The 16360-nt window shown below is 50.2% G+C and overlaps 2 protein-coding genes across 2 annotated transcripts; both read right to left on the reverse strand.

Moving 5' to 3' along the window:
• Nucleotides 1-10: 10 nt before the first annotated feature.
• LYPLA2 (lysophospholipase 2) lies at nt 11-4362 on the reverse strand. Its single transcript, XM_080921893.1, has 10 exons — nt 4281-4362; nt 2639-2744; nt 2390-2421; nt 2236-2301; nt 1759-1806; nt 1605-1675; nt 1403-1476; nt 1210-1311; nt 927-1100; nt 11-850 (listed from the first exon to the last, which is right to left on the reverse strand). The coding sequence occupies exons 2-10, from the start codon at nt 2714-2716 to the stop codon at nt 800-802; spliced, it is 696 nt and encodes a 231-aa protein (XP_080778019.1). The 5' UTR covers nt 2717-2744; nt 4281-4362; the 3' UTR covers nt 11-799.
• A 3044-nt stretch (nt 4363-7406) lies between these two features.
• Nucleotides 7407-15942, reverse strand: PITHD1 (PITH domain containing 1). The gene is made up of 6 exons (XM_080921971.1): nt 15664-15942; nt 15144-15187; nt 14685-14762; nt 10063-10167; nt 8912-9020; nt 7407-8289 (listed from the first exon to the last, which is right to left on the reverse strand). Exons 1-6 carry the CDS (start codon nt 15859-15861, stop codon nt 8188-8190), a joined length of 636 nt encoding a protein of 211 aa, XP_080778097.1. The 5' UTR covers nt 15862-15942; the 3' UTR covers nt 7407-8187.
• Nucleotides 15943-16360: the final 418 nt, after the last annotated feature.

Raw genomic sequence — 16360 nt, forward strand, 5'->3', positions numbered from 1 at the left:
AAGGCAGCCCTGAGAGTTGAAGCAATTTCTTTAATTTTTTCAGAATCTAGGACAAAACAAGAAAAACACCCAAAACCACATGAAGACAGAAGACAAGACACAACTCCTCCCCCACCACCTCCCTGGCCCTAAGGGGGAACATAGTGGGGGTGAGACAGCAGGGAGTTAGGGGCCCTTGAACCTCAATCCAGCCCTGCAGGCTCCAGGCCTGCAAGGAAGGGCCATGGGGAGGCAGGGCCCAGCCCCTCTGGGGAAAGGGGCTGAGGGGAGGCCCCTGAGGGACTCTACCTCCTCACTGACCAGCCTGCCCAGGAGCAGGCAGCCCACAGCAGCAGGGCCCCAGGCCATGGACACATTCGTGAGAAGCAGCGCAGTGAGGCAGGAGAGACGATTATCCGGGCAGAATCACGGGGAAGGGGGCCCATGAGGGCCCCACGGGCCAAACCCTGAGGTCACAGGAGGGGGCCCAAAGCGGGGCTAGTGGGTGAGGTCCTGAGTGAGCGGGTCAGCAGCTGGGCCCCTTTCTCCCGCTGCCTACAGCCCCTCCAATACTGCTGCTGGGGCCCGCCTCTGGGGAAGTGGGATAAGAGAGCAGCCCACCCCTGCTGCTGACTTCCAGATGGCCGAGGCCAGCAGGAAGGCCTGGCCAGCCTCAGCGACCTGCCCCAGAGGCCTGTGGGAAGAGGATAGGGTGGGAAGAGAAGGGACAGGGGCTCGACCGGCTCAGATCCAAGATGATGCGGTGCTTGCTTGCTGGGTCCCTGTGAGCTGGGGGACCACAATGGGAGCCAGCGACTAGTTAGACCGGAGGTAGAAGTTTCTCCAGAAATTCCTTTACAGCCGCCATCTCCTGGGGTGAGGGAGATTGTGAGGTTTCCTGGCGGAGGGAGGGGGGGGGACACAGGAGCAGGGCTATCCCCACTGACCTGAGGACAGGAGCTATGCATGACACCTGGGTACGTCTTAAACTGGACCCGGGCAGGTGTGACAACAGAACGGAGCTTCTCAGCTGTCAGGGCCCCAAACCGAACAGGTACCATGGGGTCCAGCTCCCCGTGGCACTGAAGGATGGCCAGGTCCTTAGCACTGCCATTGGCTGCCTGTGGGCCAGACAGAATTTCCAGGGCAGGGTCAGTGCGATGTGCAGCATGGTGCCCAAGCCACTGGGACCCTTGGGAGAAAGAGGAGGGGTCTGGGGAGGATACTCACTTGGGGGAAGTTCCGGTGCAGAGGCAGCCAGCAACTCAATGCCACGATGCCAGCCAGAGGGTGGGGACAGGTAAGCGCTGTGTAGAGGGACAGGGCCCCACCCTGGGAGAAGAGAATGACAGGTCAGGAAAGAAGGGCTTGAGCGTGCGCGTGCGCACACACACACCTCCCCTCCCCCTCATAGGCTCCTCACCTGAGAAAAGCCACCCAGGACGATTCGGTTGGCAGGGATCCCGTTCTTCATCTCATGTTCGATCAAAGCCTTGACTGGGGGTTGGGGGGAGTATGACGGGGTGAAGGAGATCGCTGGAAGCTCAGAGGGAGCAGGTGGGCGCTGCCCAGTGCTTTAGGAAGGGGGAGGGGGAGGGGATGCTGTGGGAGGGCTGGGGCCTTACTGTTCTCTGCGGCCTTCTTGATGCCAGCTTCGTCCTCTGGGGCATCCGGACTTAGCCCCATCAGGTCAAACCTGGGCAAGCAGAAGCAGGAGTTGCTGGGAGCTCTCGCTAGCCCCTGCAGCTCCTCTAGTTTCCATCTTGTCCCCAAACTCACCAGGAGGGCATCACCATCTTCATGTTGAGTGTCACAGGGATCCTGGGCCTGGGGAAGGGAAGGCCGAAAGGTCTCAGGAGAGATAAAGCAGAGAGCCCGGGACTGGGCAGATCTGCCCTTGGGGGCCCCTCCCAGCAGGCAGGCCCTGTGTTTCAAGTGTTGCCAGGCAACCTGCCACGTGGGGCTGGAGGCTGTGGTTGGGGCATCAGTGGTAACGATGGAGAGGCAGAGACCAAGGCTGACGGGGTCCAGCTCCGGGTGAGTACTTGGGGAAGGAAGGCTCTTTTTAGGAGGTCTTGGGTCTGGAAAGCCTTAGGTGTGAAAAGTGGAGCTGGAGCCCATTCCTAGGGTTCCTAGAGCTGAGGCTGACACAGGCAGATTCCTCTGAGCCCAAGCCCCAGGAGGCAGCAGATGAAGAGAACAGGCCTAGGACTGGAGGACACCCCGATACCCCTCTATGGCTGGGGTGACACTCACGCATGGGGACAGATGTACTTGACATGAGGGAGCCGGATGGTAGAGAGGGCGTCAGCCCAGCTGTGCCTGTGGGAAGCAGGAAGAGTTGATGGTGTAGGACAATAGTCCTCCAGCCCTGCCTGAAGAAGAAACACCCGCCCCTTGGCTCACTCACCCTGTGTCTCCAAGTCCGTGTAAAAAAATAACCTGGTGGGGGGGAAAGTCAGAAATGGGATGGGAAAGTCCTCCTTTAGACCTTCATCTCCCCTGCCCCGCAGCCCCTCAGACTTGGGGGAACCCAGGTGGGAGCCAACAGATTTTTACCCCCCCCCCAGCTTCAGGCTGTGCCCTTCGAATACAGCCACCTCCATGTTTCCCACGCTGCGTACAGCCTGTGGCCACCCACCACTTGCTGTGCCCTTACCGCGGCCGTTTCCCGCTCAGCTCCGGACACGGTGGCTGCGTCGGTGAGCAGGGGCACAGACATGGTGTTACCACACATACACTGCAGGGCTTCCTGCAGGCTGGGCCTGCACAAGAGAAGGTGGTAGGTCAAAAGCAAAGTCAGAGGAGTAAAGCCTCCTGGTTTAAGAAGCCCGCCCAGGCCATACGCCTAGTGATGTACCAGGGGTTTGATTCTGAGCAGACAAAATAAAGGCAGAAAGAAATCTCAGGCAGAGGGGTAGAAAGTTAGCCCCAGGGAACCAGAGATAGCTCAGCGGTTAAGAGCACTAGCTGCTCTTCCAGAGGACCTGGGTTCAATTCCCAGCAACCACACGGCAGCTCACAATTGTCTGTAACTCCTGTTCCAAGGGATCTGACACCCTCATAAAGGCATACATGCACACAACAAACACCAATGTGCATAAAACTAAATAATTTTTTTAAAAAGAAAGAAAAGGATCAGCTCCCTCCCAAAGCTGAGAAGCAGGGTAGTCATCCTCTTGGTCTTGAACTGGCAAGCCTGGTTTCTGAACCAACCTCAAAGTCAAAGCATGGCTCGCAGGCTGGCACAAGGTTTAGGGGTTGAAAGTGTAGAAGGTGGAGGCTAAGGTAAGTCAGGGTATTTCCTGCAGCCTTCCCCCTATAAGTCTCTGAGTCTGCATCTTTCTAAGGATCCAGGGATCCCCTTTCTGGAACCCCTCTTCCCTAAGTCCTGCCTCTATAGAGAGATGGAGGAAAATCGCTAAAAACAGGCTTTCAGCCCCACACACATCCCATCTTCTCCATCTTCCTCTCCTTTCTCCTATCCAACCCCTATCCAGTCTTCCCAGCAGTCTGACTCAGTAAGAAATTCCCAGGGCCTCTGGAAGCCACCCATGTCCCATGAGAGCCTAACAACTCCCTTCTGCCACCTTCTACCACAAACTGGTGCTCCAAGCCGTCCCACTTCCACAGGGCTAACCTGCTGTTGCTCTGTCACTGAATCCAGACGGGTCCCCAAATGAACAGGTGTTGGGACTCCCAACACAAAAGAATATCAGGCTGCCTGGCCCCTCCCCATCCTTAGCATCCTCTAAACTCCCGGAAGCTTTCTCTACCTGCCTCTGAAGTGTCTTAAGGGCGCCCCGCCCTCCCGCAGGCTCCCATCTTCCAGCTCTGACCCGGACTGCCCCTCCTCACAGCAGGATGATCACACAGCATCTTTCCACACCTCTGACTCTGGGGTTCCTCTTCCCACAGGGAATGCACCTGACACTCTTAGCTAGGTTCCCTTCCTCCTAGGCTCTGGGGACTCCCACCCCCACCCGGCTCCCACTCTCCAAAGGATGACCCGTCGTCTCCTTAATCTCCACAGTGGGAACTTGGGTTCTGACCCAGGGTCATTACATCCCTACAGTGGCATTTGCTGCCCTGCCCCACTGCTCGCACCTATCCACAAAGGGGCAATGACCCTGGGAAGCCTCCGCCCCACAATGGGGTCTCCCACTGCCCAGCGCGCAGCCGCTCTCCCGCCACGCGCGCAGCCCCTGGCCCGGCCGTCCCAGGACAGGACAGCGCCCTTCGGCCACTCCCCACCACCGCCCCAGGACCCTCGCCGCCTCGCTGCGCGATCGTCTGGGTACCTCACTCCCAGGGGCTTCCGAGACCGTTCGGGCGATTCTCCCCTTTCTCCCGCACAGACACACACTCTTCCCCCTCGGCCGCCCCCGCCGGAACTTCCGTTCGAGTCCCGGGAACCCAGCCATCCTGCTGCCGGAAGTAGCCCGGCCAGCAGTACGGAACCCGGAAGCGAGTCCAGCTTTCTAGGGTAGAAGCTGCCATGTTGCCCACAGTGGGACCACTCCCTGTGATGCGACACTACCACCTACAGTGTCTGGATGTGACATGGGATTGCCAGATGTCCTACCATCTGGTGGACCTCCGTCCTGGAGGAGCTGGGTTTCTCAGTATTCTTTAGCATAAAGTTAGCCATCTTTCGATTCCCATGGGGCCGGGCACACTTCCAGGTGTGGACTTGGATGTTCACCACTGTCTTGTTTTATTAAGATACATTTTACTGCTTATGTTTCCAGCCCGCAGTATCGTATGCATATGTAGTAAAATGGTTACTTAAGTGGAACACTATAACATCTCAGAGATTGGCTTCCCTCACAAAACTGGTGAATGCTTTTAGCTACACGCCTCGTGTTGTACTTTAGCTCTTTCTCCTCGTTCATCTTTCTTCTTGTTCGCCCTCCATACTGTTTTTCAAGATGATTCCAGTTCTGCGACATCAAGGATAGCATTATACACTCTGACCTGAAAAGACCTTCCAGCACCCCGTCCTCCTCTCTTATCTTTAAAGATGAGGAAACTAAGGCTTGGGGAAAGGAAGTAAATAAATAGCAACCTCAAGATTACACTGTAATCTGCCTTTCCTGACGGGCTTCCTCGGCTATAAAATGATAATAACCACCTGCTATTTCATAACGTTGCTGTTAAGCTCCAATGAGGCCACGTAAACTTGCTTTGAACACTGTGAAATCACAGTGTGAGGCCTTACCCACTTGAAGAAGGACCCTGGGAAAGTACGTAGGCCGTATCAGGGTACTGATACACTGGCAGGGCTGGCTTGACACTGTCCTTGACAAGTGATGCTTTGCAAGTTGCACAAAATGCCACCAGCTGTGAGCAAAGAAGAAAAGGGCTTCATCTGGTCACCACTGAGTCACACTGGTAAAGTGGAAATTGGGCTTGGAGTCCAGGCTGAGAGACAAGCTGAATTGAAGGAGAATCTGAGCCTTTAGGGATCTGAAAACAGGAAATGAGTCACAGGGGTCCCTCAGCTGTGGCGGACTCATTCTTCAGGCTTAACTACTAGTTTTTGGTTTTGCTTTTCTTTCCCCCTGTGAACCCAAAGCAACACAGGCTTGGACAATCAATAAAAACACTTCCTCCAGATGGGGAAGCAACTTGTTCTTGTATTCAGGTCATGGGGATGGTGCTTAAAATATGTGGATCAAAGGACCACAGCAAGCCAAAGACTGAGAAGCCAGTATCACAAAAGAAAGGGGATAAAGCAAGAAGAAAGCAATACAGTGCCTGGAGAATCCTGCTAGATTGGTCTGTGGATGAAATACAGCTCTCCCTGTATTCTCTGAACATGAGCCACTGTAGCACTTTGGCAAGTGATGCCTCAAATCTACATACTCAGTTCCAGGAGCTACCTGTGAGCATCTATTAGTGGAATGCATGGGCTAGTACTTTGATGTGTCGGGTGTTTTGTGACTCATATGCATTCATGTTTTGATCACGTCAGAGAACAAACTCAACATTTTAGTCCTCAGAACTTGCTAATGTAGACCAGACTGACCTTTGGCTAACAGAGATGTATCTGCCTCTGCCCCTCAAGGACTGGAAATAAAGGCGTGGACCACCACGCCCAGCACGTAGTTATTGAGGCAGTGTCTGGTTTGCAGTTATATCGTATACTCCAGTCAAGCTGGCAGAAGTGCTTTGAGGGAAATGTCCTGTTTCTGCCTAGCTCATTGGGATTACAAAATTTATTTATTAATGTATTGGGTACTTTGTCTCTGTATCTGCACACCAGAAGACAGCATCAAACAGGCATAGGTTGCCATGTGGGTGCTGGGAATTGAATTCAGGACCTTTGAAAAAGCAGAGTGCTCTTAACCACTGAGCTATCTTTCCAGCTTCACTGGGATTATAAACATATACTGTGTGCTGTTGCTTTTCAGCCGGATTCTGGGAATCCCAACTCCAACTTTCAGGCTTGAGCAGAGCCCACAGAGCCATCTCCATGGCTGTTTTGAGGCTTTTTTCCCTCAAATTGGCTAGAAACCAATACCAGACCATGCATATGCTAGGCATGTGCTGTCCCACAGAACGACACCCTGGTCACACGCCCTTCTAGTCTTGAGAATTTTCCGAAAAACAGGTTGGAGAGAGTCTGAGTGCACTGAATACTGTCTACCTTCTACTATTTCAGAACTTTGATTCCCAATATGGCTTAAAAGCTGAAGACCATTTTTCAAGATCAGGAAAAAGTGGCAATATGCTCCTGATAAGGATGAGGTATTCTCAGAGAATTCTCCAGGGCCAGACTCAAGCACTTGCTTGATCTCTTACCAACTCTTCCTACTTTCTGAGAGAAGCGGGGTCTCAGATGCTTCTAGTCGCTGGGATTCTTGCCAAGTACACTGCTCACCACAAAGCAACTGCTCTCAGTATCTACACCCTTACTTCCTGTGGTACCTCCAGAATCTCTGTGTTTAAGATTATTTTATGTATACAGTTGTTTCTTCTGCAAGTTATGTCTGTGTTCCATGTGAATGAAATGTCAACGGAGGCCAGGAGAGAGTATCTGATCCCTTGGAACTAAAGTTAGTTACTGAGCTACCATGCAGGTCCTCTGGAAGAGCAGCAAGTGCTCTTAATTAACAAGCCATCTGTCCAGCTCACAGCCGTTTTTACACATCACTCCACAAATTACTTCCCCCTCATGAAAAATGGAACCTAGGTTTCTAACCCCAGCATCCTTTCTACAAAATACAGAAGTAGGAATGTTTCTACCATATTGTACAGAATTGGGCTGAACCTTTCCTGGAGATATTGAAATAGTCTTTAATAGTAACAGTCATGATCTACCTAGATCAAAAGAAAACAAGATTCAAGTTCAATTCAGTTCCTAGTGAGATGTTTCACAGTACTACCGAGAGCACAGAAGAAAAGACAGACCATAAGTCGCTAAGGATTTATTAGGAAGCTCATTAGTCACCGTGAATGAAAGCCATGAACAGAAGGAGCAGGGTCTCCAGACTCCAGCACTGAGTTTACAACACGAGTTAGAAGCAAGTAAACACCAAGGGGGTCCCAAGGGGAATCTTTACTAAGTTTCAATCTTACCCCAAACAGGTCACCCACACAGAGAAAGGACTCCATGTTCTCCCAACTATTTGGCTAGACAGTGTGAAAGACCTTCCCCAAGCAGTCACATACCAGGAGATTCTTTTTCAACCACCATTGTGGGACACTTGTGTGTGACATATGACACCAGCTAGGCACCCTGACACAAATGCTGAGCGATGACAGGAGGAGGAGCAAGCAGGGATGTGTTTCTAGTTGGAGACCCTCCTGATGGCTAATTCAAACACAGAACTCGGGTTTCAGAAGGATTCCTAAGGTGGAGGAAGCTTCCTTTTTTAAAAAGGACAAACCACACAAGAAATCTGCCATAAGCAAGAAGACACTTGGGGTCCCAGGGCCAGACTAGAAAAGTGAGCATTATTCATGACTGTCAGATGCCACCCAGCCTAAGACCCAGTTTCTACAGTGCCTTAGAGAGAAACTGTCGCTTGGCACCCACACCGCTCCCGTGAGGCGGTTTCCACAGGCCAGGTTCCTGCAGCAACCCCAAGGCAAAGCCTGCCCAAGGCTCTGGCAGGCAACTCTTGCTGGAGCATCCTGTCCTTCCCAGCAGGTGGTCGCGCATCTTCACTAACAGCACATCTGAGGGAGCCCCAGCTGGCCCTAAGAAATGAAATGTGTCTGTGGGGTGACCTGATGCACCCGGTGGTCTGCTGGGTTGGCTGACGCTTCATAGTTGCAGATGGTCACCTCATGCCGGCGAAGCTACAAGAAAAGGTAGATGAGGTCAGTGGTCATTAAAGAACATATACACACTACAGCAGATCTACATCAAGTTCCCTGCCTTACATCTTGTCTAAAGCTCTCTCTATGGATGCCTTTAATCTTGAGAAGCCAGCAAAGACCACTGTCCACTCTCAAGGATTTTCAGCAGCTGAGAAAATCCAGGCAAGAACAGGAACGTGTCAAAGGAGCTTATAGCTGGTGCCCAGAACAAGAGATTGTCAAGAACATGTGATGGGTGGAACCCATGGCTTCCTATGTGCTAAGCATGAGAGCCCTGTACATACACATACCTCAATACACATATAATCATACACGCACACACACACAGAAAATACATTAATAATAAAAATAAAACTGATAGTCTATCCACTGAAGAAAGTTATGATGAAATCTAAAGAAGCAGAGGCAGTGGACCGGTGAGAGCCAGGCAAGACTGGTCTACAGAAGAAGTGCTAGGCCACCTGTAGCCATATAATGACAGCCTGTCACAAAACAAACAAAAAACAAAGGGACATGAACAGACAGAGCAGCCAGCCCCTCGTTTGCTCCTGCCCTCGGCATGCCTGTGCATGGTGGAGACGCACATGCACCAATGTCTTACCTCAGTCCACTCTCCCCTCAGGCCAATATAAAAGATCTTTGTGGTATCTGCTCCAAAGTTTTTTGAAATATGAATGGAAAGATGATAGACATTTGAAAACCGGGAAATTCTAGAGGATGGAAAAGGAAGAGGGAGAGAAGACACAGGTTACCATATCGAATGCATCTCGCCATTAGGGAGGACAACACTTCAGTCCCAACTTGCAGGCAAATATCAGGACACCTGATCCTTCGTTGCCAGTTTCCTTTAGAGCAGCAATTAACGAGGTAAACATGTACTAAGCACCTGTCCGACCTTGTCTGAGGCAGGAAGGACAGAGAGACAAATAAACCACACACCTGGCATGTGGCATATGCCATCTCTATACCCAGAAGGCAGAGGCAGGGCAATTACAAGTTTAACATCAGTCTGGTCTACAAGTGAATTTCAGCCCAGCCAGGAAAGAAAGAAAGAAAGAAAGAAAGGAAGGAAGGAAGGGAGGGAGGGAGGGAGAGAGGGAGGGAGGAAGGAAGGAAGGAAGGTCTGCTCTTTCAGAGACTCTGAGTTCAATTCCCAGCAACCACATGGTGTCTCACAACCATCTGTAATGGGATCCAATGCCCTCTTCTGGTGTGTCTGAAAACAGCCACAGTGTACTCACATACGTAAAATAAATCTTTTAAAAAAATAAAAAAAGGACTATTGTCCTAATGTCAAGGAAGAGGGAGGGTGTGTGGCCTCGCAGGGTTCTAAGCCATGTTTATTATGTTGACTTCACTAAAAAAGGGACCAGGTAGGCACAGGTGACTGAGTCTACCATAAGTCTACTTTGCAGAGGAATTCTGCAAATACCTTTCCTAATGGCTAGCTGTTCACCCAGGATTACCCGATACTTCCAAGTCAACAAGTCTATTTGTGCACTGATGTTTGCCAAGAGCACCCACGCCAAGGATCAAGCTTCCTTTGCTGTTTTAACTGGTTTCCAGTGCTCAGAGAGCAGGACACTGGCCAAAACACAGAGGCAAGCTCACAGGCTGCATGCTCCCTGCAAATGAAGAAGAGCCATGGACAGGCAGGATGCACTCTGGGAAGACAGATAGAGGGGACTGAGTTCAAGACCCTGTCTCCAGAATGAAATGAGGAGAGAGTGGAAGCCACATGCCCATGCTTACTTTGTAGCATATTCTAATTCTCCTGTAATATCTCGGTTCAGACTAAAGGTCTGGTCTGGCTCCCTTTCTGTATCATCAAATGACATCTGTGGGATGTTCTTGTACCTGAGGGGAGAAAAAAAGAAATGTCAAAGAATACAAATTATTAAATTTTTCAGTGTTTTAGAACTCCCTGATGACTGCTTGACTAGCCCCAGTTCCATCAAAAGTTTAAAATTGGGATCAAAATGGCACTCTCCTGGTATTTACACATAAACATCCTTAGGCCAACTACAAAGCGAAATGTGGCAGCCAGCAGCCTTACAGGGAGACCGAAGCAGGAGCCACTTGCACAGAGTTCATTCGGGGTACTGGGCAACAGAGCACAATCCCACCTTGAAAGAAAGAAGAGAAAGAAAAGGAGATGGAGAGAAGCAAGGAAAAAGCTAGGAACCGCAGCCCAGTCCAGGGTGTCTTCAAGTGGCTTGAGATCCGGGGTCACGTGCAGGGACTGATCAAAGAACGAACTCAGCACATCCAGCCCGCACCAAGACATGAAGCAATAAAGCAGCTTACTCGTAGAAAACGCATACTTTGGCAAAACACATTAACACAGTCAAGAGATACGATCAGGCAGCTTAACACTCAAGCAGGTTTTATATCCAAAACCCACCGGAACCGCATCATATTATATTTCTTTCCCCTTTCTTCTTCTTTTTCCTTTTTCTCCTCCTACCCCTTTGGACATAGGGTCTTTCACTATGTAGCTTTGGATGTCCTAGAACTTGCTGGGTACACCAGGCTGGCCACCTGTCTCTGCCTTCAAGTGATGAGATTAAAGGCCCATGCCACCATGCCCAGCAATATTTCTTAAAGTACTACAGCTGGGGGTTTCCATTTCAAAAAGAGTGCATAAAAGACCACAAACTCATAAAAGGCTTTGGAAAGTTAAGACATATTTTTTAAAAACCCAACAACTAACAAGTTCTGAAGCACTCCACGCCATGTCACGTCAAGGTATTTCATGGACACGCTCACAAAGGAAGGGAGTTGTATCTTCACCGCAGGAAAATGTGTGTCACTTAAGGCAAGGGTTTGCTCCACAGCAGGATAATGACAGTGAGCATTCACGAGCAGCATTATGAGGCAGGGCAGCTCTGTAGTTAAACCCCAGGCTCGATCTACAGAATGACAGAGGTGCGGGAAAGCTAAGACAGGTAAATAGTGTCAAAGCACACAGGGAACTCAACTGAAGCACATAATCTGATTAAAGGACAGTCAAGGAGCTGAAAACTTCACAAAAGACATGCAAGCCGACAGTGATGACGCATGCCTGAAATCCTAGCAAAGAGGCAGAAGCAAGAAGACCCAAGGCTGAGGTCAGTCTGGGTTACACTGTAAGACCCTGTCTCAGAACCCCATAAGGAAATTAGTCAAAGAGCCAGCAGGAATATGAAAACTGTTCAGTCACTCACCAAGAAAATGCAAATCTAAGCCATGGCTACCTATCATCTTAGAATGGTTGCTACCAAAAAGACAAAGAAATTCTAATGAGGAAGAAGAGAAAGGGGACACAAAACACTGTAGGCAGAACTGCAAACTAGGGATGTCATGGAAAATCACAAAGCAAACAAACAAACAGGAACCAGAAATACCGTATGATTTAACAATTCCCTTACTCAGTAAATACCCCAAGGAAAGGAACTGAGTCCGAGAGAGACATCTGCACGCCTACTGCCATCTGCTGCTGATTATGGTGCTAGTCACCAAGTCCAACAGACTCAACCTCAGTCCTATCAACAGATGAATGGATAGAGAAAAAGTGACGTAGGTACACTATGGGTAACTATTCGGTTATAAAAAGAATAAAATCTGTCATTTGATGCAATGAAGACAAGCCTAGAGGATACTACATTCAGTGAAATAAGCTACACACAACACAATGCTACATGCTCTCACACACCAAGAAGCAAAATAGGTTGACCTCATGGACACAGGAGCAGAGAAGCGACCACTAGAGGTGGTGTGAGGACAGAGGAAGAAGCTAACTAGGACAAGATGCAGAAAGGAAGAAGGAACACCCTCTAGCAAGTACCCTGCAGTACAGGAGAGCAACTATGGCTACCAACTGACCACCAGGCATAGTGACCCAATGTCAGCATGTGGAAGGCTGGCCCAGGAAGACAGCCATGTGTTTGAGACCAGTGTGTGCCACAAAGTAAAATCCCCTCTAGAGAAAAACAAAGCAAAGCCTTAAGAAAAGCTTCTCACGGGGCTGGAGAGATGGCTCATTGGTTAAGAGCACTGACTGCTCTTCCAGAGGTCCTGAGTTCAATTCCAGCAACCATATGGTGGCTCACAACCATCTGCGATGGCCTTTCTTAATGTGTCTGAAGACAGTTACTGTGCACACATACACATAAATTAAATAAATCTTAAAAAAAAAAAAAAAAAGAAAGAAAAGCTTCTCAGGTACACCTAAGCAACAGGAGGAAACAGGAGGATCAAGAGTTCAAAGTCAGCTTCAGCTACATAGCAAGTTAGAGACTTGTTGTGTGAAGCCTGGTCTCAAAAAGAAAACAAAACAAAAATCTCCCGACAAGCATAGTGGCACACACTTTCAATCCCCAGTACTCAGGAGGCAGAGGGTCACTGAGTTCCAAGCAGGCCTGGTCTACAAAGGAGTTCGGGGGGTGGGGGGAGACAGAGATAGAGACAGAGACAGAGAGAGAGACAGAGACAGACAGACAGACAGGGGGGAGAAAAGAGGGAGGGATGGAGGGGAAGAGAGGGGAAGGGAAGAGGGAGAGAAACACTAAGCGACTATGTCTCAGAGGTTAAGAACAACCAGTGTGGGTTCTCAGTCCCCACATGGTGGCTTACAACTACCTGTAACTCAGGTTCCAGAATCCTCTTCTGACCTCTACAGGTTACTGCACATTTGTGGTACACATACATGTTTACACAGTCTCAGGCATACACACATATCCATAAAATAAAGAATAGATATAAACAGTGTCTGGAAGTCATGGAGCCACTAGCAAGGATACAGAGTGAAAATGAACTGCTTTGCTCCATAGACCATACTCTTAACCAGAGAGCTGCAGGGAGAGAACAGCTTGACCCCAGCCAGTCAACCTGCCTCAGTAACAAAGTATCCAAAAACTATCAAAATTATCAGAACATCCTCTTTCCTTAAATGATTCAACACAGAGATATGCTTTTAGAGATTTTTATTTATTTAGGTATATAAGTACACTGTAGCTGTCTTTAGACGCACCAGAAGAGGGCATCAGATCTCATTACAGATGGTTGTGAGCCACCATGTGGTTGCTGGGATTTGAACTCAGGACCTCTGGAAGAGCAGTCAGCGCTCTTAACCACTGAGCCATCTCTCCAGCCCAGAGATATGCTTTTAAAGATTTATTTTTATTTATGTGTGTTTCTGTGTGAGTGTACACCACACAGGTTGTGTGTAACCAAGGAGGCCAGCAGAAGGTGTCTGATAGCTTGGAGCTAGAATTACAGATGACTGTGAGCTATCCAATGTGGGTACAGGGAATGAACTTTGGTCCTCGCCAAAAGACAGGGACTGGACCTGGGAATTCACACTTGGTAAGTCCCCTATCAGTAAGCTACACAACCTTAGCCCCAAATTGAAATTTTTATTATTTTAAAACTTGTACAAATGTTTTCTTCTAACAGGGTGTCATTCCGTAGCTCAGTGTGGCCTGGAGCTCACTATGTGGCCCCAACTAGCCTTCCTTTCAGCAGTCCTCCTATCTTCGCCTTCTAAGTGCCGGATTATAGGCATAAACACTGGACCTGGCTCAGATTTTTTTTCTTAAGATTTATTATGTGTATATGTGTGTGCCTGTGTAGGCTTATGTGTATGTATCACATGCATGCAAGTGACCAAGGACACCAGGAAAGGATTTTGGATCCCCTAGAACTGGAGCTACAGGCAGCTGTGGGCCACCTGAGGTGTGCTGGGAATCAAATCTTGGTCCTCTGCAAGAACATGAAGTGCTCTTAGTCACTGCACCATCTCTCTGGTCCCTTCATTTCTTTTTATTACTTTATGTATATGGGTGCTTGCATGTAGGTCTGTGTACTTCATTTGTGCATCCAGTGCCCTCAGTGGACAAGAGGGTGTCAGATTTCCTGGAAATGGAATTAGGAGATGGTTGAGAGCCATCATGTGGGTGCTAGGAATTGGACCTGAGTCCTCTGGAAAAGCAGCCAGTGTACTTAACCACTGAGCTATCTCTCCACTCTTTTAGTCTGTGTATGTGTGTGTGTGTGTGTGTGTGTGTGTGTGTGTGTGTACACGCACACGTGGTATGTGCACAAAGAGGTCAAAGGTGGCTGTCAAGTGTCCTCCTTTATCCCTCTTCTCCTTATTCCCTTGAGACAGGGTCTCTCTTGGAACTTGAAACTAAGACTGACCTCCAACCATCCCACTCTCTCCACTGTGGCCACACCAGGGTTTTTAACTGGGTGTTGGGGATTTGAACTCTGATCTTCACGCTTGATGCATCAAGCCCTTGAACCCATTGAGCCATCTCCCTATCCCCTGGGATAAAATATACCAGAAAAAGCAAAAAGGCAGTTTCCCGAGGGCCTCAACCCTTGCTACTCACAGTCTCATCTCCGAGGGGTGTGAGTCATCGTCTTCTCCCATTACGATGATGCCTTTGAGCTTCACATTCCCCGTAAATCTGCCAAAATTCCAACAAGAAGGTTGTCTACCTGGGATTGAACCCGGAGCGGCCGTGTGACCCCGACAAGACCCTTCCCTCTTTTAGCTCAGTTCGCTCATCTGCCACCTTTCAAAGACCCTGACATTTCATGCCTCCAAGAAATTTACCTCAGTTATTAATTCAACAAATGCATGTTTCCAGTCTCTCTCTCTCTCTCTCTCTCTCTCTCTCTCACACACACACACACACACACACACAATTTCTTTCTCAAACCCACCAAAGGAATCCATCCCATTTCTAGAAACAGAAGTGCACTCTTGACATAACCAGTGAAGCCATCTGAAGAGACAACTGGCTACAGCTTAGTTTGCCTGAGGCAAGAGCCAAGGTGATACTTACGGAATATTAAACAGAAGCTCTTCATCTGCATCACTTTCAACAAACTGGGTGCATGGGGAGAAAGCAACAAATGCTGAGAACCCACAATTTCGGGCATCTTGCCTCCCTGTTCTACAAATTGGGTTGCAATGCAAACTGACCTGTACCACCAACCCCCGCCCAGGTCCTAATAGCTTGGAGCTGCTGAGTCTCAGTGTTCTAATCACCACCGCCCCTCAAGAAGGATTCTAATGGGGAGTTTTCCGGGCTGCGAACTCAAAGACCAGTGCTTGTGTGTGTCCTAGGGAACTTTCAAATGGCTTTCAAAGGGGTCTGGGTTCCAGGTTAGAAATACGGATCGCGACCCCAGGCCAAGTGAGGCCATCGGACAGCCATGTGGACCATTGGTCAGAGGGAGAGGCAGCAGCCCTCGCCGCCTTGGAATGGAGGCAAAGCGCCAGCCTGGCTCCTCTGGGCCTCAGTTTCCCTGTCTGTCTACCCTACGAGGCCCCGCGGTTCCGGGCCCGCCCGAGCCGCCCACCTTAGAGCGGTCGGTCCGCTCCTCCCACGGCTTAAAGACGCCGCGGCCGCTGCCCTCACGGCTCTCGTTGAGGCACTGCAGTCGCTCCAGGTCGATGCGCAGGTACAGCCCGTAGGCCAGGCCGCGCTGCTCAGGCGGCTCCTCGCGTTCGGCGGCGCAGCGACAGCCGCCCCCGCCGTGGCTGTGGCCGTGCGACATGGCGACACCGCTCGCCCGTTCGCCTGCGACTCTGTCCGCACCGCCGCTCACCCGGAGCTCACTCGGCTCCACGCAGGCCGCCAAGCGCTGCGACTGAAGCGTCGTAAAAGGCGCCCCTGCGCGGCGCATGCGCGCGCGACCCAGTGGGCGGGGCCGGGAGGAATTGACGTGGGACCTGGGCCAGTGGAGCTTGAGGCGGGCGTCGGGGATTAGTGGTACCGTTCAAGCGTGGAAACTGTAGGGCTGGGGACGCGTGGCAGGGACGCGAATCCTCCCCTCCCGAGCCAAAGCATGTGCTTTCTTCCCTAGCGGCCACCTTTCTCCGGAGTGGTGGATAAGGCGGGGCCGACAGCACAGCAAAGCTTGCCTCCTCTCTCCAGCTGACTCTTCTATCCACCCCCTACTTTCTCCTCCCGCCTCTCCTCTCTCTCTCCCAATTTCCTTACATTACTTTAGAGATAGGTTCTCATGTACCCCAGGCTGACCTCAGATGATCTAT

Source organism: Micromys minutus, assembly GCF_963924665.1.
Source record: "Micromys minutus genome assembly, chromosome: 9".
NCBI classification, from domain to species: Eukaryota; Metazoa; Chordata; class Mammalia; order Rodentia; family Muridae; genus Micromys; species Micromys minutus.